The sequence below is a fragment of the Chelonia mydas genome, chromosome 2 (genome assembly GCF_015237465.2).
Source record: "Chelonia mydas isolate rCheMyd1 chromosome 2, rCheMyd1.pri.v2, whole genome shotgun sequence".
Taxonomy (NCBI): Eukaryota; Metazoa; Chordata; order Testudines; family Cheloniidae; genus Chelonia; species Chelonia mydas.
The window spans coordinates 192473831-192500074 of record NC_057850.1 but is presented as its reverse complement, the minus strand read 5'-3'; the positions used below and the strand labels follow the sequence as shown (position 1 = coordinate 192500074).

General features: G+C 41.2%; 1 protein-coding gene across 1 annotated transcript in view; it reads left to right on the top strand.

Moving 5' to 3' along the window:
• The window catches only part of RARB (retinoic acid receptor beta), a 501245-nt gene that overhangs the window by 197344 nt on the left and 277657 nt on the right, over positions 1-26244 (top strand). The window contains 1 exon segment of the mRNA XM_043540918.1: positions 9937-10450. Within this exon segment, the coding sequence (XP_043396853.1) occupies positions 10273-10450 (178 nt within the window). The 5' untranslated portion in view covers positions 9937-10272.

Genomic DNA, 26244 nt, shown 5'->3' with positions numbered 1-26244 from the left:
ATGCATCATGATATGGCAAAGCTTCTGCTGCTTTTGTGGCTTCCAGGATTGATGGTTGTAACTCTGTCCTTATGACCTGACCAATAAGGTTTTGCAGCATTTGCAGATGATTCAGAACACTACTCCCAAGGTGCTTACATGTGCTATGTTATCTCAGCAGATTATTTGCGTTTCGCAGTTGCTTTATTGGCTCCCCATTAAGCACAATATTGACAATAAAATTGCTATTTTTGTCCTACAAGCCATTGCATCGTTTTGTCCCCTCCTAGTTATTGCCTATGCTGTTGCCTAATGTTGCTACCTTATGATTACTTTGACAAGAAGCCACAGAAAACGTAAGTTTCAAAATAAATGTTCATAATTTCCACCAGCTCAGTGGCATATCATGCTTACCCTATGGGATTCTTACTTAGAATACACTAAAATTCACAACTCATTATACATGAAGGCTCAAGAGCTTAAAACAGGAGATGGAAATGTCATCTTTTCAATACAGGATGGTTAAGGAGCCTTTAATGACTCAGAAGAATTATACTGCCTTTCAGCTGGGTATTACTGAATATAATATATTTAAGGAAAGATATAAGCCAAAGCAGCTGTGTTCAATATTACTTGATAGCACATTTTCCATACTTCCCAGATATTAGGGGCCTAGAGCAACTTCTGGTCATATGGTTGAGATTCATGGCTTGAACATTAGCATATGGTCATGATAGATTCCTGAACCAGTTATCCCAGCCCACTCCTCTCTTCCCAATTGTCACCCTCATTGTCATCGGTGCCTTCATGAAAGCGCCAAGTATGTGACCTAAATCCAAATACTCCTGAACTTTGAGGATCCAATTTGGCAGCTAGTTAGCCCCTCTCTTTTTAATGGGCCAGTCTAAAATCCTGGATTCAACACCCTCCCACTCCCCTCAACTTTGGTAAAGCCAGATCTGGAGCTGGATCAGAACTTCAAAGCTTAGGGCCACCCCTAAGCTTTGTAAGCTTGTTTCGGGTTTCTGTTAGATAAACATTATTATCAGTTTTGCCTCAGAAGTAATACACAAGTCTTTAAGTAGAAATCACACAAAATTAAAGACAGTCTGAAACCAGAATAAGATAATATGAAAGTACAAGTAATAATGAACTTGTTTAAGCAGCACGTGGAGCAGGCATTAGTTAAGTACCTAGCAGATAAGGAAAACAAATGGGAGAAAGAACTTCTGTGAGATCAAGATACCTGCTCACCACGTATGCTGCCACCATCAAAAATGTCATCTCATGTGAGAGCAATTAGGTCAATCATCAGTAGGTGATGTTGTGACATTTTGGGAATTATGGCAAGCCAGTTACCTGTACACTGCAGAAAGGTATTAAAATAAACGGTGTAGGGCAAATTAAAGCATATAGAGTCAAGATGAAAATGTAGCAGTTGGCTTGATAACAGTTCCTTGTCATTGAACATTTTGTGTGGCACCTTGGTTTGGGAAGGTGAGAGCTCCTGATTAGGTGTGTTCAGCATAGTCTTCATGAAGAGCTAGTTTTGATAGCAGGGTCCATTATGTAGCCCTCTATTGGTTAAATAGTGAAGCAACTCAATTACAACTGAGAAGAGAAATTACAAACTGGAGTATGGGAAAACATTAGGGTTCATGTTTAATGGGATAAAAATGGTGTCTTTAAATACTGGGCTGGACACTTTGCTCTTTTAAACCTATACAAGCCATTAACACTTAACGGTAGTCCTGTTTTCTGGGACCTCCTCACTATGGAATGATTCCAACAGAGTCAGTAGCAAAAGAACAGAAATGCTGCTGCAAGTGAAATATTTGAAATAATAAATATACCTTTCAATATTAAGAAATTAACTCTAAAAGATTCTTGGGGAAATTAATTTAGTGCCATCTAAATTCAGGGTACAGGAAGCTCATCTAGCCCCCTTTTACTTACCAAGGTGTTGACTCCTCTCATCTCTACTAGAAGTGCTCATCTTAATGAGAATTTTGGATGTGGAAAGTACATTTGGGGAAGAAATAGCGTGTCCTATGTACCAGGACAAAAAGTCTCCAGAGCCCCTTATATTCTGTGCAGAAACTGCAGCAGATTCTCTGGCAGAGTGATTGAAAAGTGGCTGCACAGGAAATTCAACTTCTTATCCCATAAACATGAGCCAGTTCTACCATATTTGTCTTCTCAGGACATACACAGTAAATTGTTAACCCCACCTGACCTAACCGTTTATCTTTCTCCTCAGTATAGATTTGACAACTGCTGAGTAATGAAAGAAATATGGAATGCAGATAGCTTAAAAATCCAACCCAAACACACCCCCAAAAAAGGAAGAGCAAGGGGAAGTGAGAGAGACATGAATAGTATAATGTGGTGTGAGGTTCTTAAATATAGCTAAGAGAGAATGACAAATGATATTCTGTAGCATCTCTGCAGTACAACAGCAACTCTGACTGCAAAGCCCCCATGTCTTTTTTTTTCAATTATGTGTCACTTATTTATTTGCCAGTATTGTACAGATTAAGCTTATTTGAGCAACTCTGAGGAAATAGGCATTGTGCCTTTCAAACCTTCAATGTAAGGGGTGTGCATTTCTGAATGTTGTCTTACAAATAAAGGCTGTCTGAAACAAAGGTTACCCCCTTGAAATAGAGTATAATGCTTATGGAGGCTATATACTTGTAGCTGCTGCTTTCCAGCCCGGACTCTCAGTTCGATTAAAATCAATAGTTGGTCCAGCAGGGCACTGTTGTATAGTATATAAATAAATGGGTGCTGTTGTGTCTCTCACTCTTCCTCCCCCCCCCCTTTCAAATTTAGATATGCAGTTTTCCTGGAGTGTATCAGGGCGTGTTTGAGACACAAGGCATATGAAGCTTGAGCGCTTAGGAAAAAATTAGAAAGTTTTTCAATGCACTCCCCAGCAACTTCTTTATATTAACCACCAGTTCCATTAATTGGGTTAATAATTGCACTCAGGCGAAAGAAATAAAACAAACCCACATAGCAAGAATTAACAGTTTGTCAAGAAAAATTCTTTGTCTCACAAAGACAGCCTCACAAACTCAGAGACAGGGGAAAGGTCTCAGTGCTAGACAATATGTATTCTCTAATTTTGTTTCTGCAATTTATTGTATCTTTTTCACAATTTATCCTGCACCTATAGCTTCAAGTATTTGATAATTTTGGTTATTTGGGCCATATGAACTGCAGATCTGCTTTTCAATAAATTGGCCTGAAAGGCCTATTTCATATACCTTCCCTTATATTAATACATCTGGTCATATGCAGTAGTTTACTTTTTTTGGCTGAAGACTTGGCAGATACAAAATGCAGATGTTGTTCTTGTGACATAATCTGCTATATTAAGATTTTTAGCTATTGGTTGAAAAGTGTAGCACTCAGTTGTTTATTTGCTTATCCAACTATTAGCTTCCTATGTTTACTTTCATAGTTTGAGATTAACAGCATGGTCCGTTTTTCACCATCATGGTTTTTTGATTAATAGCACAGTAGAGGATGTTATGCCTGAAAGAGCTCTTATTTGCCAAAATAAAAACAGAGCTGTAGCACTTTCCCTTTAAGAAAACCGTATCTCCCTCCAGATGTCTGCCTCTCTTTGATACAGAAGGGTACACTAAGTTCCATCTATAAACAGAATCCACTAATTAAGAATAATTGCTTAGGAGATTGGTACAGACTATTCAGAATCAGATGCATGTTCCTCTGAGATATCCATTAGCCTCTAATAAGATAATGTAGATGTGCCAGGCTGTTTCCTGTTTCCTTCTATTGTACCTTTATTGCCATATATGGACCAATGGGATGGGCTGAACAATAAGTGGATGTCCTTTTGCTCCCTGAACAGTTCTCAAAGGAATGTTTGTTATTAGATTGCTTCTTCTGTTTAGTTTCACATCACTATGCTAATAAAGGAAACATAACACTCTGAAGGCTTTTTTACTTCTGCCATTGTAATGAGTTTATTGTTTAATTAAATCTCTTTATATAGGTAAGGAAACAAAATGCAACATCTCACACTCAAAGATGATCTATGGAAAACTAAACATGTTCCTTTTTGAAAAATGACGTTTCCATCTACATGTTTTAAATAGTTGTAAACGCAGCACGAATATCATGTTACTATATCTGACAGATTTACCAGGAGTCAACTGTACATCAGTTGAATTATTCAATTCTATTTAGTGTGATACTATCTAGAAAGCATATGCATAACCAAAGATTTCAGCATAAACTACAAACTCTTTATACGTTAGATATATCGTAGTATGTTTAACCTATCAGATCTTGATTTATTTTGAAAACAGAATTTAAATATGTCTTAAAGCTGAGTAATAGCCAAGGGCTTGATCAACACCCTCCCCTGGGTTAAGTGAGAAGAAATCACTGAAAGGTTTCTCTTGTGAGATTTCTCCTGATTTGCTCTGTTGAGTAAGGAGAGATTTGCCTCTCTATGGACCATACAGAACAGCCCCAGCAAAGAAGAGCCAGACTTTCCCCTCGAAAAGGAAGGGTGGCCCAGTGGTTAGGGTGCTAGCCACGGATTTAGGAGACTCAGGTTCCATTTCCTGCTCTACCACAGACTTCCTGTGAGATCTGAGGCACTTAGGCATTACTACATTCAGCATTGCAATGCCTAACTGCTTTAGGAGCCTGTCTCCTTTTCAAAAGGGATTTAGGCACATAAGCATTGCAACACTGAGCACAGCAGCACCTAAATACCTTTTAAAATCTGGGACTTTGAGACTGTCTCTCAGCTCCCTGTCTATAAAATAGGAGCAGTAGCACTCCCCTACCTCGCAGGAGTGTTGAGAGGACAAAGAGATTAAAGACACTGAAGTGCTTATCTACTACAGTAATGGGGGCCTTATAAGTACCTGAGAATTTCAGTGGGAGCTGTGGGTAAGGTAGAACCCCACAATGCTGTTTTTAGAGTCCATAGTAGAAACCACTTCTGATAATGTTGTTTTTGGGGAAAGGGAAAACAGAGTAAAGGAGAACAAAGGCCCTGATGTTGAGACTCTGTACATGTTGGCTGTCTTGCTGTGGAGATTGGAGAACAGCAGAAGAAGAGAGAAGAATGCTAGCCTGGTGCTGCATCCCAGCATGGCAGACGGGAGGACGGAGCACAGTCTCCTCTGCTGGTCTCTTGCTGTCGACCAGGCCACCTGCCCTGGCTCCCTCACCAAGATCTCTTCCTGCTGTTGATATGTAGGCCAAGTCAATGGCATACACAGTCACCCGTGGCTATGAAAGGATTTCGTGAACTGAATTCAGATCTTGTTTAAGTGAAAGCAGCTTCACCAAAGTCAGTAGCATCAAATGATAGTGAAAAAAATGGAAGCAAATGAGAGTAAAGTAAATTAATAAACTCTAGGAGGATCAGGAGATGCTCAGAAAACAAAGTTGCTTTCCAAGACTGATCTTACACAAAATATATATAGAATTAAAATAACGAGAAAACAGCAAGAAAAACCGGCCCACTCCCTCCTCCCAGTCACAGATGTTTTTGTGTATAAGAAAACAGTAGATTAAAACTACTGTTCAATTATATAAAACGCAAGAAGAAATGGAAAAGAGACAGGTACACCTTGTATGTTAACTATAGCTGGTAAATATGCTATTAGGCTTTGCATCTGTTCTAGCCTTCTCTCTTCATACTTCGGTGGCCTTCTGCTGTATCACTATAGTCAAGCCAATAAAACATCTATAGAATCCAAAAAAGGAAATATACGTTCTGTCAAAGAAGAGTCACTGGTTGGTGCTCAGTGTACTGCACAGTATGGACATCTTTTAGTGTTTGAAAAGGCCTTCCATACTATCCCCTTTGTCCTTGCTCTTCCTTTGCAGGGGTTCTATTGTGCAGCCCTTAGGCTGCTGAACTCCCATTCGTGATAATAGTCTCATGGAAGTTGATTTTATTTATTGAATGAATTTTCAGAAGCTTCTAAGTGACTTGGACATTTTTGAAAATCCCACCCATCGTGCGTAGGATCGAAGCCAATGGGACTGCCTGCATGAGGGAGAGCTGCAGTCAGGCACTATAGTCACTAATGGCATGCTGCCCATGCTGGAAGTATTCCTTTGCCAGTGAGTGTTTGTTCATTTTAACAGCAGCAAATGGGCAGTGAGATGGAGCGCCTCTCCTTACAGCTGGTGAAGGTAGTGCTGCCTTTACTGTCATAGAAAACTTTGATTCAGCCTTAGCTGAGAAAAAGAAAATGTCACTGTGGAACTGTAAACACCACTGGCTCCTGGGAGCCTTGTTCCTCCACATCTGAGACTGATGTCTAATGTCAGTCTCAGACACCACAGTAGTAAGGTCTGGATATGAATCCAATGATACTTGCAATCCTTCCTAATAATTTCCTCTACAATCTTTTGGGTATCTTATAAGTGTTGACCCACTCATACTTCATGCGAGTGCTAATTGCCTGTGGAGACCCAGTTTTCGAACCACCACTATCTTCCTTATTATACGATGTTGCTTGTCTGCGCATATCTACAGAACAAGACAGTGAATGAAGCTTAAAATCCTTCCTATTCTGCAGGAGATTTTCTTCCCTGAAGACTTAAATCTAATGAATAGCAGTGAGTTTTTGGAAAGGCAGGAAAAGATTTAATGTTCCAGGAGTGTGTAATTTGTATATAATAATGGCTTATATATAGACTGACAATGTTTATGATTATATGATAATCCATAGTTTGGAGCTATAATATTTGCATGAACATGCACATTAAGATTTTTATGAAAATGCTGATGCATTTTCAAGTCACTAGAAAATGTATTATAGAAAGTATTCTAGCATAGTTTGGGAAATGACTAGATGACCTTATTTTCATTTCCAATTTTTATTTTTCTACAAAAAGTAGTTATTTTTCATAAAAAATAAGCTAACATTCAAGTGTACAGGTATGTCTCTCTTTAGTAATTCTGGAAAGAGCAATGTAGCTGAAGTTTAAACATTAGTGTCTTGAACTAATGTTTGAATATTTCAACTCTAATCCATTGCTTCCATCTGAAACTAGCCTTCCATAAGGCTAGTTGTTTGGATAAGTGTTGGAAGAACTGGGCCTTGTATTTTTTTTTTTAAATGGAAATCAAAATATCTAGTCCACCTTTATGGACTAATATGCTGCAATTTTTCATTTTAGACCAAAAAGGCAAAAAGTAATATGAAATTCCACTTTTTTCCCCCTCACATTTGCGCTTTTACATGATAAGTTTAAAAACTTGCTAGTGGGTACTTTATAATAAGTGAATTGAAGATAAAAGAAAGGCAGTAAAAATCATGTGTGTAATATGTTGCCTGCTTAGCTCATCACATAGTCGTATTTCTGCTCTGTCTGAAATATTAGCAAAGACCACTGCTGTGCACATTTTGATAATGTGTGCTGAGCTCTGCATGATTGAGCTAACAGAAATATAGTTGAAAGCATCTGATAGCTTTATAAGCTGTATTTTATTTCTGCAGGCCTTATTTAAAAATAGGTGACCTTGACCTAAAAATCATTGACTAAATAACTAAAAAGGGCCTCATTTATCCCTGGTCCAAGTCCCTTGACTTCAGGGTAAATTTGTTCTTTGTACCTCCCCAACTTATAAGCACCTGAGTTTTAGGAAGTTATAGGTGTATGGGATCCTCCCATACTCTTGCTAAATTGCTCCTGGAAATTCCGTTAGATTTTATTTTTGTCCCTTCTTTGTGGGATTCTTTAATATCTAACTTCCCCCATCTCTTAACTTTCAGTTTTCTCTTGATGTCATTGTGACCCATTATTTTGGCTATGAGTAGTTTCCTGCAAGACCAGTATCGTTTCACTGATCTCCTGGAAGATGGTCCTCAAAAGCAACAAGATCAGTGCTCTTTCTGCCTTCCCCCAAATCTGTGTTTAGTGCAATATACCAATCATTATATTCTCCTCCCCATGCATGTCTAGCTTCATCTGTGTTAACGCTATTCACACATAAGTTACACAGTTATCAAGTACTTGCAACTACATTTGTTACCCTTAAACATGTTGTGCTCAGCACAAATTGCTGTGTCAAAATGTGCACAGCTAGTAGCCTTTCCTCCTATTCCACATATAGTAGAAATATTCCATTTCTGTGTGACTTGCCAGGCAGGCAAACATATGAATTTGGTTTTTATTTCTCATTTTAATTCTTAATGCCAATCCATGGCCTGACTAGCAGCAACTACCCTTAAAAGCTGTGTTGTCACCATTTTCCCACCTCTGCCACTGATCTGTTCCGTCGCCTTGAGCAAGTCACTTCACTTCTGTGGCTTAGTTTCCCCATATCTAAAAAGGAGATAATGATACTCACCCTCCATTGTAAATCGCTTGGTGATCTGTGGATGAAAAGCACTATATAACAGGGAAATCTTATTTTTTGTTCTCTGCAGCTGCTAATGATTTCTGGGCTGACACCCTTCTGCATTGAAGCCTTTATACATCTGAGGATTTCACTGCATGAAAGCAGGAAATGTCAGGGATGCCTACTGACTATTTGCTGATGGGAAAGGCTAAGATTGCCATGTGGCTCTTCCTCCCCTTACCCCAGTCAGAGATGTTGGGGGAGCCTACTGACTCGTTTTGTGGGAGAACTTGAGGAGCCATCCCTATTCCATTTGCTGACTTCTCATGCTTTTGCCCGCTTAAGAGTCCAGTGTTGTGGTTAATGGTTCATATTTTGGTCCTTTTTTTAAGGTCATGGATATATATGGACTTGGGGCTTTCGTCCATCATTAAGCAAATGAAAATGAACTGTACTCATTCTGATTGCTATAACTCCTAGTGACAGGAGTTCAGCACAGAGTCCCTAAAATTATTACGCACCCAACGCCATGACATAAGTTAAAAACAAACATCAACTAGTAGTGTTCACAGTCAGCAATAATAGCAGCCTGTCACTAGATTTCAAAATCTGTTAAGCCTTGGCAAAGGCCAAGCAAATGATTGGCGGAAAAGATGAGCCATACATCATACCCTGAAATCTAATGAGATAAATTAGACATTCAGAGGGAGCAAATTTCACTGTTTAGGATGCCGCCAAAAATGCCCTTCCTCCAGTTCAAGACTTTGAATCTAGAGACTAGCACAAAGAGGAGCATCTCAGTTATTTTGATGAGGCATGGAGGGAAGAAGCTAAGTCCCTATTGATATAGGCCTTTAAAAATTGTATCCACCACCTTCCCTTGCACCTGAAAGCAGAAGAGAAGCCCACAGCAGAGCACAAGTATAGTTTACTATTATACCAGCCTGAAATAGCTGAAACTTCTGAGTGTTCTTCAAGGGAAGCCCCAAGTAAAATGCATTATATAAAACCCTATAATTATTCACACTAATAGATAACCTTGTTGGCAGTCTAAGGGCTTGTTTACACTGTCTTTGTGTTAGGTAATATATGTTCCCAGTATAGACAATACCCTAAGACAAGAGGCCAAGGGTTGAATGGGCTATCGACAATGAACCACAGAGGTGGTTCTTCTGGACCAGAACTGAGGCACTCTGGTGAAGTAGAGTGGGGAGCTTGCATTCCAGCCACTCATTCTGTATCTGTTATGGGGATGAGTCTTCAGGACTGAAACTGGAATGATTTGTATTTGCTAAACACACTTTAAAAAATACACCCCAAATATATTTATAGGATTTGACTTGTGCTGATATATTGTATCTTCAAGAACATTTGATCTTTACTTGATCCCCCCCCCCCCAATCAGGATTTCAGAATTTGGCAGTTTCTAAAACAGAAGTTGTGTCTGATTAGCAATAAAACATTCAGTGCTGAAATCTTGATTGTCAGGCCCATGTTATGGGACAATGGTAAATACCTCTCTTTACAAAGTAAGCACAGAACAGAAAGATTTTCAGCTTTTGTGCGTAATATACCAATCTGTTTTGTTTTTTTCCCTCCAGAATAAATCAGCATGCATCTGTAGAGTGAAGCTATCTTTCCAGAAAAAAAGTTATTTAAATAAGCAGCTGTGCTGCACACCACATGCACAGTGTAGGAAAAGAAGATTTTCTATTCTCAATCTGCACAGCAAGAATGTACTGGAAAAAACAGTAGAAAGCAGCAATGAAATAAAAGATTGTTATCTAGTGAATTATCTTCTCATCTTCACACAATCCAGCTCAAGCAGCACCTGCAGGTTTGTCAGCCTCTTCCATTCACAAGTTGAGATATTCATTTGCTGGCCTGGAGTAATGCAACATAATATTTGTACACTGCATAGCCTTTGAGGTATTAACATGACAACCAGCAGCCACACGTGTCCAGTACCAACCGTGAATGGACATATGAATCACTATCCAACAGCTCCATATCCATTACTTTTTCCTCCAGTCATCGGTGGACTTTCACTTCCTTCCCTTCATGGACTCCAGGGTAACCCACCAACAAGTGGATGCAGCACCCCATCACCTGCAAGTAAGTGCCTAGTTATTGATTCTTATGCCTAGTTATTGATTCTACTACAGTAGAACCTCAGAGTTACGAACATCTCAGGAATGGAGTTTGTTTGTAACTCTGAAATGTTCGTAACTCTGAACAAAACGTTATGGTTGTTCTTTCAAAAATTTACAACTGAACATTGACTTAATACAGCTTTGAAACTTTACTATGCAGAAGAAAAATGCTGCTTTCCCTTTATTTTTTTTAGCAGTTTACTTTACAGTACTGTACTGTATTTGCTTTTTTTTTTGTTTCTGCTGCTCCCTGATTGTGTACTTCCAGTTCCAAATGAGGTATGTGGTTGACTGTTCATTTCATAACTCTGATGTTCATAACTCTGAGGCTTTACTGTAATTTCCTTTATTAAAGAATGAACACGTTGATTATTGTAAGGTTAATTACAGCTGTTCATTGGCCACTAGCCTCCCTTTCTTTAAAAACAAATTTATTTTGAAATATGATTTTTATTTTTCTCTTCCTTTTAAAAAAAATAATAAACATGCAATAGTATGAAATATCACTGATGATTTTCATAGCTGGGATAAAACCTGCTAGATGACATGAGGAAATCTTACATTGTTATTCGTTAGTAGCTGTGGCCATACCCTATACCACCACCATAGGTCAGACCATACATGTGTTTTTAACAAATCACACAGAAAAATAATTTAATCTCTCATTAGCAAATAGCTATTGCTTATGTTAGTACATAATTAATAGTGCTTTTTTGTTTTGCTTCCCTGTTGCATGCCATACTAAGGTCCTGATTCTGTAGCTGCACACAGAACCCCCACTAGAATCAGTAGGTATTTTGTGGCTGCACTATTAGGACCTGCGTATGCATCTGAAACTCATATGCAGTAATATGGTGCTCTGTTGTCTGGTATATCCTCTTTAAAATGCTGGAGTTCAATATTACTAAGTGTACGAGCCAAAGTGATTTGTTTTCAGTGCTTTTTAATGAACACTGCCATGTTTCTTGCTAGGACTTACTTTCAAGTGCATTGAAAGGAAGGGCCATGGGTCCAAATGATATTCTCAATTACACTAGTGTAAACCCAGTGTAACATCATTTAAGGAAAGTGAGTTACTCCATATTTTCAGTGGTGTAACAGTGCAGAGTTAGGCCCTACATGAGGAAAAGCAGTGCATGCTCGGTGGGATATTGGGGGAGTATTCTTTTTCATTTCACAGCTCACATTTATTGTACAGATGTTTGTTAAAGGATTTTGCTGTGAATGCTCCATATTAAGAAGTCTCTTGACTAAACAGAAAGCTACAAAGGGCTTGCAGAGTATTGATATTACCTACTAAAATATGTGCTGGAGTGAAAAAGCATACAAAGTTTTGAGTTCCAGACAAGGAAGGGGAACAAAAAAGAAGAAAAACATAGAGACGAAGAAGGAAAGCAACATTTTAACATGATACAGAGGGAATGAAGAAATTCAAATGCTTGTTAATGTCGCTTGCATGTGAAGCCCCTCCTTTATCCACTTACATATTATGGGTGAACTCCTGGCCTCACTGAAATAAATGAGAGTTTTGCTATTAACTTCAAGAGGGGTGTGATTTCCCCATGCATGTAGACTTAGGTGAGACTACATGCAGGCATATTAAGTGTTTTCAGGGTCAGGCTCTTAGTTTCTTCTGTTTTATTGCACTACGTGATTTCTTTTATAGGACATAAAGAAGAAACAGCTACAAGTTAGAAAACATTTTAAGCATTTGATTTCCCAGTCCCTTTAGAAGTGATCAGAATACTGAACTGAGTTTTTGCTCTGATATTGTAAGAAAGTTCTTTTGTCACATGGACTAGATAGATGATTAGTCCACAGCACCTTTTTAAAGACATGTATTGGTAAATATCCAAGATATATAGGACTGTATATGCACAATTGTTCTTCACAACAATCATGTTCTTATTACCTTAAGGTTGTATTGAAATCAAATCAGTAGGAGTTGTGACTGCTCATCACTTCTAAAAATCAAGCCAATTGTCTATTGTAGGCACTTAAAACAAATGGCCAGTTTTGAAAATTTGGGAATGTCTTTTAAGTCTCCACTGTCATGGTCCGATCCTCCAGTTTTCAGTATTTTCAAAGGTGCTTGCCTTAAGTCAGACACTTTTATCCATATTTACATATGTAAGTAAAATTAGCTTGATTCTTTAGAGGTGCGGAGTACCAACAGTTCCCATTGACTTCACTGACCATAAAAATCTGGTCACTTCAGAGCCTAGCACTGGGTACCTGTGTCTGAAAATTATGATCTCTTTGTGAAATGTTGAGGGGGCTCAATGGGACAAAAATTTCTTGCAGGAAGAGATCCCTGCAAGACAGCTGGCACTTTTGGTTGATATTTCTCACTTATTTTGTTTTCCGATCTTATAGCAGTGGCAGCCTCTTTTGAATTTAGGCCTTTAGAGTTCTGGTAAGTTATTTATAAATCATTCAGGAGCCCTGAGACAGGAACCTAGTGCATTGACTTTATATCTCAAGAGGCCTGGATTCAGATTCTTGAAAGTAGTCAGAGTGGCCTATTCTAACTAATTTTTCCATGTCACAAAACTACCACGCAGTTTAGTACAGTTTAGCATGGTCAGCAGTCTTTCTATTAAAATGAGAGCCAGAACTGGACACTGGGGGAATACGGTTCTGTAGTGAGAAGCTATATGAGTGAGAAGAAACTTGCCCAGTATCTGCCTGAAGCCCTGCGCTATATCTGACTGTATCCTCTGTGCTATTTATCTTTCAACTGCATGAGTTCAATATTCACAGGAAGTAATATTTTAGATAATAGGAACACTGTCAGGAATAAAGACCTCTGGTCCCTTTAGTTTTTTTTAAAACAATGTAATTTATCAGCTTTTGTTCAGAGGTATCAAGGTTGGTACAGTTTATGCTGAAAGACTTCATATTATTTTACTGTATTATTTTTTGTTCTGTCTTGACTTCAGACTTTTTCCATTATACCAAGTACCTGTAAATTCAGCCATCTTTTATCTACAGTTGGAACTGACATGTCATAGAAATAAGAGGCCTCATCATCAACCCCTTCTCCTATTAAAGAGACAAAAGGCTTTTAGACAGATTAATTTTATGGGCATAAGTGGCCTACAGTAAGAGAACGGTGTTATAGTGAATTAATTTCACTGATGTTGATAATGGTGTTGACTCCTTCACCTCTGACTTGACTTCTGTTTTTAGACTGAGATACATAGTGCAAAATACTTAATAATTATAAGGTTGGTCACAATGCTAAAAAGGTCAGTAACAAAAGAAAAAATATTACCTTTACACATAGGTGAACTGTATATTAACATTGAATGAATAAAAGAGAGACTGTGGTTAAGAAGATAATTACTTTTATAAGCATGATTGATTCACTTAGTGCTGTACTAACTCTGGGCAGCACAAAGGAGAGATTTTCAGTAGTCCCATTTGGGAGTACTCATTGTGCACGCGCATGCAATAGCATTCATAATGACGAATCACAAACCTTTTCCACTTCAAAAAAAATTAACTGAGATAGTTACAGGATGGTTGGTTTAATAATGGTATTTCGTGCTTCAGTGGGTCATTTCGTTCTCAGTTCCTGTGGCTATGAATCCATGAAAAAATGTGCACTGATAGTACTCTGGACAAGGAAGTTCTTCTTGGGACCTAAGCAGGGACAAAGACAACATGGAAGAAAATGGAGCTCAGAGCCACTTTAATATCTTTTAAGTCAGAGTCTTGCACCAGCAACTGCTGGACTAGTTCTTCGAGTGATGTCCCTGTGGGTGCTCAACTTGTTGGTGCGGCAATGTCCCCTGTGCCTGGGACTAGAAATCTTCATTAGCAGTGTCTGTTGGACCACACGTGCACCTTCCCCCCTTGTGCTGTCCGCCGGACATATATATAGTGCTGTGCAGTCCGACTGCCCCCAGTTCCTTCTTTACCCCCTTTAGTCTGGAATGGAATCCACAGCAGAGTAGTTAGTATTTTCTTCTTTTTCTTCTCCTTTCCTCTTCTATAAAAATAATATTTTTTTTTTATTTTCTCTTTCCCTTTACAGTTCTTTCATAGCTTGAGTTTCTGTTTGCCCCCACTTCCTGCCCTTCCCAATTGGGAAGCTTTTCCCTCTACTCTTATGCCCAGATCCCCTGGGTTTAAGAGGTTCATTTCTTGCGGAGCCACCTTCCTGGTAAGGGATGGCCACATGCAGTGTATCCGCTCTCTGGGAGAGGGACACGTCCCACAAAAGTGTTCCCACTGTCTTGGCCTCACACCCATGGCCAGAAAGGACTGGGACATTAGATTGAAACTCCTTACGAAGAAGTCGCTTTGACTGGCATCAGGAGCAGGCCCAGACTCTTCCCCAGAGAGACCCTCATGCCAGGGGCAGTGGAGTCATCCCAAAAGCGGGGGGCCCCGCCCCTGCCCCCCCTTACACCTGAAGCCCCATTCCTGGCCAAACCAAAAGCAGGAGCTGCGGATCCTCCACCTGCCCGGGGATGGGGAGCAAAGAGCAGGCCCCAGCCCATGTCTCTACCCTGTGGGCCCCCTTCCCAGACAGGAGAGTCTGTGGCTTCCCATAGCTGCCTGTGCAGCTCTTACCCCAACCCGACTCCAGTTGGGGGCACCGGGCGGGGCAGCCTGGCCATGGAAAGAGCTGTGTCAGTAGCTGTGGGGAGCCACAGACCCTCCACCTGCCCTGAGCGGGGGGGCTGCAGGGCTGGGCCAGGGGCCAAGACTGCTCTCGCTCCCCCTCTACCACCCACAGGTACGTGGAGGAGGGTCCGTGGCATGGTGCCCCACAGCTGTCTGGGTTCCCTGGTCAGGCTCCAGCTGCCAGCCTGGCTGGTGAGGGCAGGGCTTTGAGGGGCGGGGAAGAAATAAGGAGGGGGGCATGGCAAAAAATGGATGGGCCAGACCCCATTCTGACCTCCCCCATTCCAGCACCCCATCTCATGCTCTGCCAGGTCATCTGCCAGTCCTTATTTTCCCTGTCTCCCTTGCTCGTTCGGATGACAAGAAATGGGCTTCCTCCTCACACTCTGAGGCACAGCCCACCAGAATGCCGTCCCCAGCGATGTCGATTACTACAGCCTCATCTGACGGGATACATAGCTCCAGGGCTCATCCGAGCACCTCCAGTACTGGTTCAAAGAAAGGGTCAAAAGACTCTAACCGAGCAGACCTACATCCCTTGGCACCATTTACCAGCTCTGGGGACCAAGCCGGGCCACCTTCAGGAGCTATGGCACGGATGCCATTTCTGGCACCGACGAAACCATCAACGTTGATTAAGACCTTGTGTGGCAAATTGCCGGTACGATTATGGTGGGTCTTCCTCTTTGGGGGGGGGTTCGGGGCGCAGTTTCCTGCCCCTGAACTAGGGTATCTACTGTCCCACTAGTAACCCAGAGAAGGGTAGTGGAGAGGGAGGGACCCGGGCCTGCCCTCTACTCCGGGTCCCAGCCCAGGGGCCCTAGGCATAGTGATAAACCACTTGAACTAGTGCTTCCTTCCCCTGGGCTACTTCGCTCTCCTGCTCTTCAGCTTGTGGGGCTTTCTGCCCTCTCTCTCTCTCTCTGCACAAGCCGGGTGTCTCTTTACCTAGGGTCTTGGTCTTCTAGCCAGCCAGGGCACTTCTCCAAACTCTCCTCTACTTCAACTCCTCCAAATTGCACTCTGCTCCAACTCCAAATTGCACTCTGCTCCAACTCCTTTCCTTGGCTGATCGAAGCAGGGGGTTTTTATCAGGGGGCTAGCTTCAGGTGCTGTAATTGGCTTCAGGTGCTTTTAATTAATCTATAGAAACCTTTCTTCCCTCTACAGGGAATAAGGATTCTCCTCATCCTGGACTTACATATCTCTCCTGTATCAGTCTCTTGCTGCCTTCTGGCCATGCTGTATCACACTTGGCACCAGCAAAATTGTCAGCACCGACCTAGTCTCAGAGACCCTGCCTTCGGTGCCATGTCTGTCTTCGGTGCCATGTCTTCCATCAACACTGATGAGGCTTTTCCTCCCTCCAGATCTGCTGGTCTCTGACACTCCTGAGTCTCCTCTTCTGTGATGTGACCTCTCCCTGCCACTTCCACTTTTTTCTCCAGACTCATTCTCTCTCTCCACCAAGAATGGTACCTCTCTTCCCTACTGACGATGATGATGAGGAAGACGAGGGCTCTATTGTTCTCTCGACTATGGGGCAATTCATACTTGCCCATCCTCACTATATGCAGTCTCCTGCTGGTCCTCAAGCCTGGCAGGGACCACCATGGATGTAGCCATATGTGCCACTCCCACCAAACTGGCTGTATTGGGAACCCTTGTATAGGGAGCATTGACGGATACCTACACTTCTCCCTTCTCTGTCAGTTTCTCACCCTCAGGAGGTCAAACCACTGCTGGCATTAACTGAACAGGAGGAGGAAGAGTCTCCACCAACTTTACATTTTTCATCCTCCTCACCTGATGATGCCCTAACCCTCCACATCTGCCGACAACTTCAGACACTTTCAGGAGTTATTCTGCTGGGTTACAGGATCTTTAGAGCTCCTGTTGGAGGAGTCTAAAGACCAGCAGCATAAACTGCTGGATATACTGCATACAATCTCTTCTGCCAAGATCGCTTTGCCAATCAGTGAGGCTCTTCTTGACCCCATGAAGGTGCTGTGGCAGTCCCCGGCGTCTATCCCTCCAACCAGCAAACATGCCAACAGAAAATATTCTGTTCTGGCGAAGGATGAGGATTCTTATTTTTGCACCCCACTCCAAATTCTCTAGTGGTCAGTGCAGTGCAACAGAGAGACAGTCAGTTCCAATCCTATTCTAATAAACGAGACAGAGATTGGAAACATCTGGACCTATTTGGATGCAAGGCATATTCATCAGCCACACTCCAATTTAGGATTTCAAACAATGACAAAGTATAACTACGTAAAAAGAACAGGAGTACTTGTGACACCTTAGAGACTAACAAATTTATTTGAGCATAAGCTTTCATGGTCTACAGCCCACTTCATCGGCTGCATAGAATGGAACATATAGTAAGAAGATATATATACCTATCCTTGCAACAAAGTGTGATGCCAACTCTGTCCACTTATTTATTCAAGTGACACCATCATAGGACCTAATCACATTAGCCACGCCATCAGGGGCTCGTTCACCTGCACATCTACCAATGTGATATATGCCATCATGTGCCAGCAATGCCCCTCTGCCATGTACCTTGGCCAAACCGGATAGTCTCTATGCAAAAGAATAAATGGACACAAATCTGACATCAGGAATCATAACATTCAAAAAACGGTAGGAGAACACTTCAGCCTCTCTGGCCACTCAGTAACAGACTTAAAGGTGGCAATTTTGCAACAGAAAAAACTTCAAAAACAGACTCCAATGAGAAACTGCTGAGCTTGAATTAATATGCAAACTAGATACCATTAACTTGGGTTTGAATAGAGACTGGGAGTGGCTGGGTCATTACACATATTGAATCTATTTCCCCATGTTAAGTATCCTCACACTTTCTTGTCAACTGTCTAAATGGGCCATATTGATTATCACTACAAAACTTTTTTTCTCCTGCTGATAATAGCTCATCTTAATTAATTAGCCTCTTACTCCACCTTTTCATGTTCTCTGTATGTATATATATATCTTCTTACTATATGTTCCATTCCATGCATCTGATGAAGTGAGCTGTAGCCCACGAAAGTTTATGCTCCAATAAATGTGTTCGTTTCTAAGGTGCCACAAGTACTCATGTTGTTTTTGCGGATAGAGACTAACATGGCTGCTACTCTGAAACCTATAACTACATAAACTACTCCAAATTGGAGGAACTTTTTCATGATCTACTGGAGACCAAGAGGGAGCAATTCCAAGCCTTCATATTGGAAGGACACCTCCTAGCCTGTACAGCCCTACAAGCCTCACTAGACTCCACAGTCACTGCTGTTTGATTCTTTGGGACTGCTGTGGTCAAGAGGCATGCATTGGGACTGCTGTAGTCAAGAGGCACGTGTTGTGGCTCCACTCTTGGGTTTTCCTAAGGAGGTACAAAGCACAGTAGAGGACTTACTGTTTGAAGGCCGGAAACTTTTCTTGGAGGTCATGGATAATTCTCTGCACTCCCTTAAAGATTCCCAAGCACACTGAGTTTGCTCAGGATATACATGCCGACACCAAAGAGATGCTTGGGGAAGTACCAACACCCCTTGCGATTCAGTACACAACAGTACACTCCTCAGTGGCAATATGACATCCAGCACTGACGACTAAGGCCTCCTAATAAACGTAGACAGTCCACTCCTCAGGGGTCTACCTCTCACATATCACCACCAAAGCAACAATTTTGATGGTGCGGTCGAGGCCCCGAGAAGCGCTCCCCTTTTCCAGGCATGCCCACTATCTTCAACATTCCATCTGTTTGACAACTGACTGGCTCCATTCTTATTATCGTGGGAGTCTCATTACCTTGGACAAGTAGGTCCTAGAGATAATCAGGGAAGGATACTCCATCCCCTTCCTATCTATCCTTCCACTCCCTCCTCCCCATCCCTTTTCCGGGACCCCTCTCATGATTCCATTCTATGGGGAGGAAATAAAACATCTTCTGCAATTGGGAGCCATAGAACAAGTCCCTGCCCTCCACAGGGGACAAGGCTTCTACTCCCACTATTTTCTGATTCAGAAAAACTCCTGTGGATGGTGTCCCATCACGGACCTTCACAACCTAAACAAATTTGTCAAACTGCAACGCTTCAAGGTGGTTACCCTCTCCACTATTCTCCCAGCAATGGAACAGGGGGACTGGTTCTCAGCCCTCGACCTCCAAGATGCATACTTCCATATTTTCACACACCCTGCAGACAGATGATTCCTCCGATTTGTTGTGGGCACAGACTACTGCCAGTACAAAGTACTGCCCTTTGGACTATCTGCAGTGCCTCTGGTGTTCTCCAAGGTCTTCATGGTAGTCATTGCCTATCTGAGAAAACAAGGAATCCTCATTTTTCCATACTTGGACGACTGTCTTCTCAAGGCCCCATCCAAACATGATGCTTCCCGTTCCTGTTGCGGTCTGAATTAGAACTCAATATAAAAATAGAAACATTTTTAAAAATGTATCAGAAAATGACATAAAAGCCAAAGAGATCAGGTGCTGCCAATACATATTTGTACCAGAGTTGAAAGGGCAAATTCTCTCTTAATATAATATTGAGTGGACTGGCAACATAAATAGCAATGTCTTCACAATGCAGTCTGAATACAAATACCACTAAAGTATGTTATGAAGTAGTTGTGCACCTTTTGGGATTTTTAATAGAGATTTAAATACTTCCACACAGACAGAAATGGCCTGGATTAATTCTAAATGAGGGCTAGATGCACAAACAAATGAAGCCCACTTTTTTTAAAAAAAAATTCCCTAACTTGGGACAGTCTGCTTTCTCCTGAGATGGCCTCTTGTCATCCTCCTAATGAAGCAGCCCACAGAGCAGTTAGCTATTAACAATCGTCTGATGATACACTTGTTATTCTCCCTATGACTCACTGCTCCAATCTGATCCACAAGCCCTTGACCATCAGACTTGGATCCCAAGGATCTTGCCTTTATTTGTCCCAGGAACATATAGGGAGGGATTGGGAGATGTGAACGTATCATTATAAAGGACTTTGACAGAAAGTCAATAAGGTGAGTAACTGATCCACTTATTAGATAATCATAACCATTTTACATGGAGAGTCTGTGGGGTGGCAAGAATAGAGTTAAGGTAATTTAACTGCACATTTCCATAATTTCCAATGTTTGCAGTTTTAAAAGTGTAATCTTAAAATAGAATGCCCCATCTATTCTGTTCTGTATATGTCTTTTGGACTTGTGTAGATGTCTAGAAAATAAAATCATTCAAGAATGTGGGAGAGGCAGGGAATAGAATCCACTCTGACCATGCTATGTGAACCCTTATTACTATATTTAGTAGCTAGATACTGTGGTTTTGAAATAGCCTTTTTGAGATACTCAAGCGAGGCAGATTGTTGTTTTAAAACATTATGTTCTATTAGGATTGTTTTCTCTTACATTATTGCTGGCTATTTACAACCTGGACTCCATCTCAAAGGTGGTTGTTGGTGTGTGTTTTTTTTCTTTCTGGGAATAGATATGGACTGACTGACATCATTAAACTAATACAGTAGAATGCAGTATCTTTAGTGTATTACAACATAGTTTCCCCAGCTCCACTCCTTGTAGGCATTCATTTGCTTTTCCAGTTCACTTGTTAATCATTGTATTGACACAAAAAGTCCTCCCAAAAGCACTCTTTGGTAGATTGCATTAAATATGAATAGCGGATATTCATTACGATGTGTTGCCCCCAAGAGAGCGCTAAACTATCCACACTACTCAGGAACAGGCAAATACAGTCAAATTCTTCAGCTATTCAAATAGTTCAGTGTCTCTCTGAATCTCTAATAAAACAAGAATATATCTTTATTCCCTTAATTACTTAGAAGGTCAAGGACTCCCAGTTCCCACTGTATCTTACAGTGCTACAAGAGGGGAATGTTTCCAGTGGTGGTTGAATCACAGTTAATATATGATCGATTTTTTCACTCAGTGTAGTTATAGTTTTCAACAGCTGCGCATAAGTCTAATAATATTGCTATATCTGTAATGAATTAGGGAAAAAATCTGATATGAATTAAAACTTTAAAGGACTTCATCTGTTTTGTGTTTTTCAGTAGTTACAGCTTTCTGAGTATTCTGCTTTTCACCTTTATTGCCTCCTCTTCCTTTAAATCCCATGTCACACTGAAGGCTTGCCATATACTCTTTACCATTTGCACATCTCTGCAATTGCCAGCTGTCTTCAGACATCGCCTTTTATTATCACCTGTGCCCTTTTTATTTTTACACATAGTTTTTCTATTCAGAAGGTGGGATAGGCAGTATTTGAATATTAATTTCTTTACGTACAGGCAATGTGGTATCATGCTAGCAATTCTGATAAGAGTTCCCCAATACAATATCCTGCTAATGACATCAGCCCTAACCTTAAAAGACTCACTGCTTTTGGAACAAGCTGCCTTCAATTCTTGATGGATTCATTTAGTCTGAGACTTCTAAAACAATCAGACTGTTGGATTCACAAAAGAATCAGACTGTTGGATTCTAATATGTTCTGTGATGGTTTCATGATAGGAACTATCTTATGAACAATTTTAAAGTACAGTTGAGAAATTTTGGAACTCTGTTATGGTATTCGCAAAAAGAAAAGGAGTACTTGTGGCACCTTAGAGACTAACAAATTTATTTGAGCATAAGCTTTCGTGAGCTACAGCTCACTTCATCGGATGCATTCAGTGGAAAATACAGTGGGGACGACGGACTTTTTGTAGTGATAATCAAGGTGGGCCATTTCCAGCAGTTGACAAGAACCTCTGAGGAACTGTGGGGGGTGGAGGGGGGGAATAAACATGGGGAAATAGTTTTACTTTGTGTAATGACCTGTCCACTCCCAGTCTCTATTACTTGATTATCACTACAAAAAGTTTTCCCTCCCCGCTCTCCTGCTGGTAATAGCTCACCTTAAGTGATCACTCTGGTTACAGTGTGTACAGTAACACCCATTGTTTCATGTTCTCTATGTATATAAATCTCCCCACTGTATTTTCCACTGAATGCATCCGATGAAGTGAGCTGTAGCTCACGAAAGCTTATGCTCAAATAAATTTGTTAGTCTCTAAGGTGCCACAAGTACTCCTTTTCTTTTTGCGAATACAGACTAACACGGCTGCTACTCTGAAACCTGTTATGGTATTGTCATCTCCTAATGTGCTCTATGAAGCATAACACTTTTACATGTGTTCCCCCTAAAAGTTATTCAAATTAAACTACTCAGTAATAGCTCTTCCCTCAGATTAAATGCCCATGATTCCTTTTGTAACTATCAGAGTGATTCCTGGGAGTCCCATAGGTGTAAGCCACTTAAAAAACTAGCAACAAGCTTTCCTGGACTTAGAGAATCAATTCTGCAGGTAGAGGGACAGAGTAGATCTGCTTTCAGATAAGAACCAATTTTAAGAAATTCTCTAAGCCTGTTAGCATACAGATGGATGACTCATACTGATTCTAGTACTTACCCCCATAAATTCTCTTCCCATGGACTTGCTAATGTCTACAAGTGGTAGGTATCATTAGTTCTATCACAGAATTGTTCCCCCACTCATGGACCTTGAAACAAGGAAATTCTGGAACAAAACATTGTTAAAAAGAATCTATAATTGAAACTAACAACCTACCCCTTTTCCTACCCTCCTCTCGAAATAAAATATAAAAATCAACAACACCAAATGTTAGGAAGTCAGGAATATATAGTTAAGGGATCTCTCTACTTCTCTGTTGCTGCAAAGATCTCCATCACTCACTATTACCCCAGCTGACTTAACCCACTTATCCAACTTTAACCTTGGCCTCTTACTTGGTTCTTTGAAAGAAATATTCCGTTGATGTAAACTGCTGATTTTATATATTGCCAATGAAATATGTTGTAAATCTTTCAAAAGGAATATAATCCTCAGGCCATGCGGCCGTAAGTTTGTCAGAATTCTCTAAAGTGTCTCACAGTATGATGTGTTTGTTGGAGTGGAAGAATATCTTTCTGGCTCAAATTGGAATGATGGAGTTATGTGTTGTTATCAAGCACGTTGGTCATGCAGTGCTGCACACTTTTGAAAGTAGACATAAAGCTTTCAAGTTTGTATTCTTCAAGTGCTGGTCCCTATGTGTATTCCACACATAGGTACAAATGCGCACCATGAGCCCAAATCTGGAAATGCTTCAGAGCAGTGTCTGTTGGCCTGCACTTGTGCAGTAGCCCTCCTCATGCTCCCGACCAAGGATACAAGAGGCAGTGAGGACTGACGGCTCTCCAGTTCCTTCTTACCACAACATGGCCTGAGTCGGAATTGTGTCCTCTTTCATTCTGTTGTTTAACCAGTGAAGAAAGAAAATGTTTGTAAATAATTATATATCTTAGCTTAATAGTTAGTAGTTAAAGTTTATAGTTAGTATAGGTATTTCTTTTCACCAGTTGGGGAGCCTTTTCCCGGCTCCGGGACTATTCCTGGGTCCTGGGATTCAAGAATTGCGTCTCTTGCCTTTTCTCCTTCGCCATCAGTGATGAACGTCAATGGTGCCTGTACTAGGTCTGAGTGAGGCACATATCTCTGCAAAGTGCAGTATCTGTGGCTCCTTCTCACCCAGAACTTGAGAAGCCCGGGAGCTTTGCCTACAAAACCCCCTGATGGAGAAGATTATGAGGTCCCTGTCCGATCTGGGCCAGAGAAACCACCTCTCTTTATTGGCCGCAGTTGACCAGCAGTACCCCTCCAAGCACGTGCTTTGAAGCTTTCAGGATCTAAGTCCAAGGTCTTTTCTTCTAGGGCTCCCCATGAGAGTAGTGGGCACTCTCATGGTATCAAGGACAGATCCCCTTCAAAGACTGCCCATAAGAAACACGCTTCCTCCCTGAGCCTGTCCAGGTTCGGTGAGATATCACCCCTGGAACTGGCTCTACTGAAGACCTCCAGATTGGAGGGCAAAAGCATGTAAAAAGAAAATCCACTGGTTTCATCAGTCACCTTGGTACCAAAGTGTAAGGATAGATGTTCACTGGTTCTGTCTGAGTGCCGCCTCATTTGTCTAAAGACCATCCAGCTGCCACAGAGTGCAGAGTACCGAGTTCTTCAGAGAACTGTACCGAGTTCTTCAGACTTGACTGCTTGAACCGCTTGGTCACCAGAGTGCATGGAGACATACGTAACACCAAAGGATATATTCTTTCCTTATCCACAGTCTCCACTTCTTTCCAGTCCTGCTCTCCTGAGGGATGTCCTTACTTCGGCGGAAGAGTCTATATCAGTATCCCAGGAGCAGTCTCATCTCCAGCCATCTGGCAGGCGTGCCCTGGTACCGACAGCACTGCCGCTACTGATGGAACAGTTCTTAGATGCGGATAAGTCAGAGAAGATAGCCACGCAGTATCTACATGGAGACACTCAAGCCCCATCAGACAGTCGAGGAGTTACGCTCACCATTCCTGTGGGTATGACCTCCCCCCACGGACCACTGGTAGAAATTCCCTTGGGGTCCTGCACAATTAATTAATCCCTCTTTCTGGCCTTATTGGTATCCATATGGCAGGTGTCTGTGCTGTTCTCAGGAGTCAGACCATCTCTCTCTCTCTCTCTCTCCCTCCCTCCCTCCCTCCCTCCAGCCAGTTCCATCAGTGTATCAGAGAGAAGAGCCGGAACCGGATCTGCAGGAATACAGCTGCCTTCACAGCATTCTGGTCAAATGTCCCACTGCAGGACATCTGCAGGGCAAGCCACATATTCGCAACAGATTACGCTCTAGTTCAGCGGTCAGTTTGGCAAACAGTGTCAGACTGGGGGCAGGTACAAGGAAGCCGTTAGCACAGATGCTTGCAATACTGCCAGTCACCCACATGTGGAATACACATAGGGCTCAGCACTCAAAAATGAAGATTACTTAGTGTAATTGGGGATTCTTCAAGATGCGTGGTCCCTATCTGTATATCACTACCCATCCTCCATCCCCTCTGCTTTGAATCCTGTTGGATTTGTGGTAAACAGAGGAACTGCAGAGGCGTCAACCTGTACTGCCTGTTATACCTTGGGTTGGGAGCATGAGGAGAGCTACTGTGCATATGTGAGCCTATGGATGCTGCGGTGAAGAATTTCTGGACTTGGGTGCATGGCATACATATGTGCTGATATGTGAAGTACAGATTGGAACCACACATCTCGAAGATCCTCCAGTTGCAGTAAGTAACCTCCACATTTGAGCTGTATGTATAGCAACTAACATGAGCAGATTTTTTTTTTAGAGTGAATAATATTATATGGACTGATCTTACAGAGGATGCACTCAAGCACATTCCTGTAATTATATGGAGCTCCATTGTAGAATTCTGTATAGAAAGTAACTTTGAGACACAGAAGTGTGAGTTATTGGGAGGAGTTGTTAGTGGAATGACCTTAATAAATTTCATTCTTTACTATTTTTATGTTTTTGGGTGTGTGTGATGTTCTGAACCGCATGTGACATTTAATCAGAAAGCTTTATTTCAGATTAATATATCCCACTTTTTTATTAAGAGAGCTTTAACTTTTTCCTCAGCTGGGGATTACTGTCCCCTTTTGGGAATACTGGAAATAATTCTTGCGTTACACATGCTTAATTATTTTCAGCTATGTTAAAGGCAGCAGATTTCCAATTTAAAATGATAAATACCCATCCAAACTGTTGAGTCCTGAAAGTGTATAGAATCTATTTTCCTTTTCTTTATCCTTGAGTACTGTTTCCCTTTCTTACTGCCTAGAATAGGCTTACATCAGTAATATTCATAAATGATTTACAAAAGTAATTCCTGTGTAATAGCTTGGGACTTAAAGATTTTATGGTGCTGCCTGATGTGCTATCAAACAAAATTATCTGATTCAAAAAGCTTGATAAATCTAGTCAGAATAAATTCCCTGAAGCAAACACACACTCCCACCCTCCCTCAAGAAAAGTAACATAAAATTGTTAGGTTCTCTTTTGCCACATGTATGAAATTAGACTTAATGTTGTGTGTGAATAATATTGATGCTTTATGTTTGAAAAAAGAAACAAACATTAAGGTCTTACCTTTATTAAGTACCCCTTTCCCTCTGTGACACCACACATAAGAGTACATTTCAGAG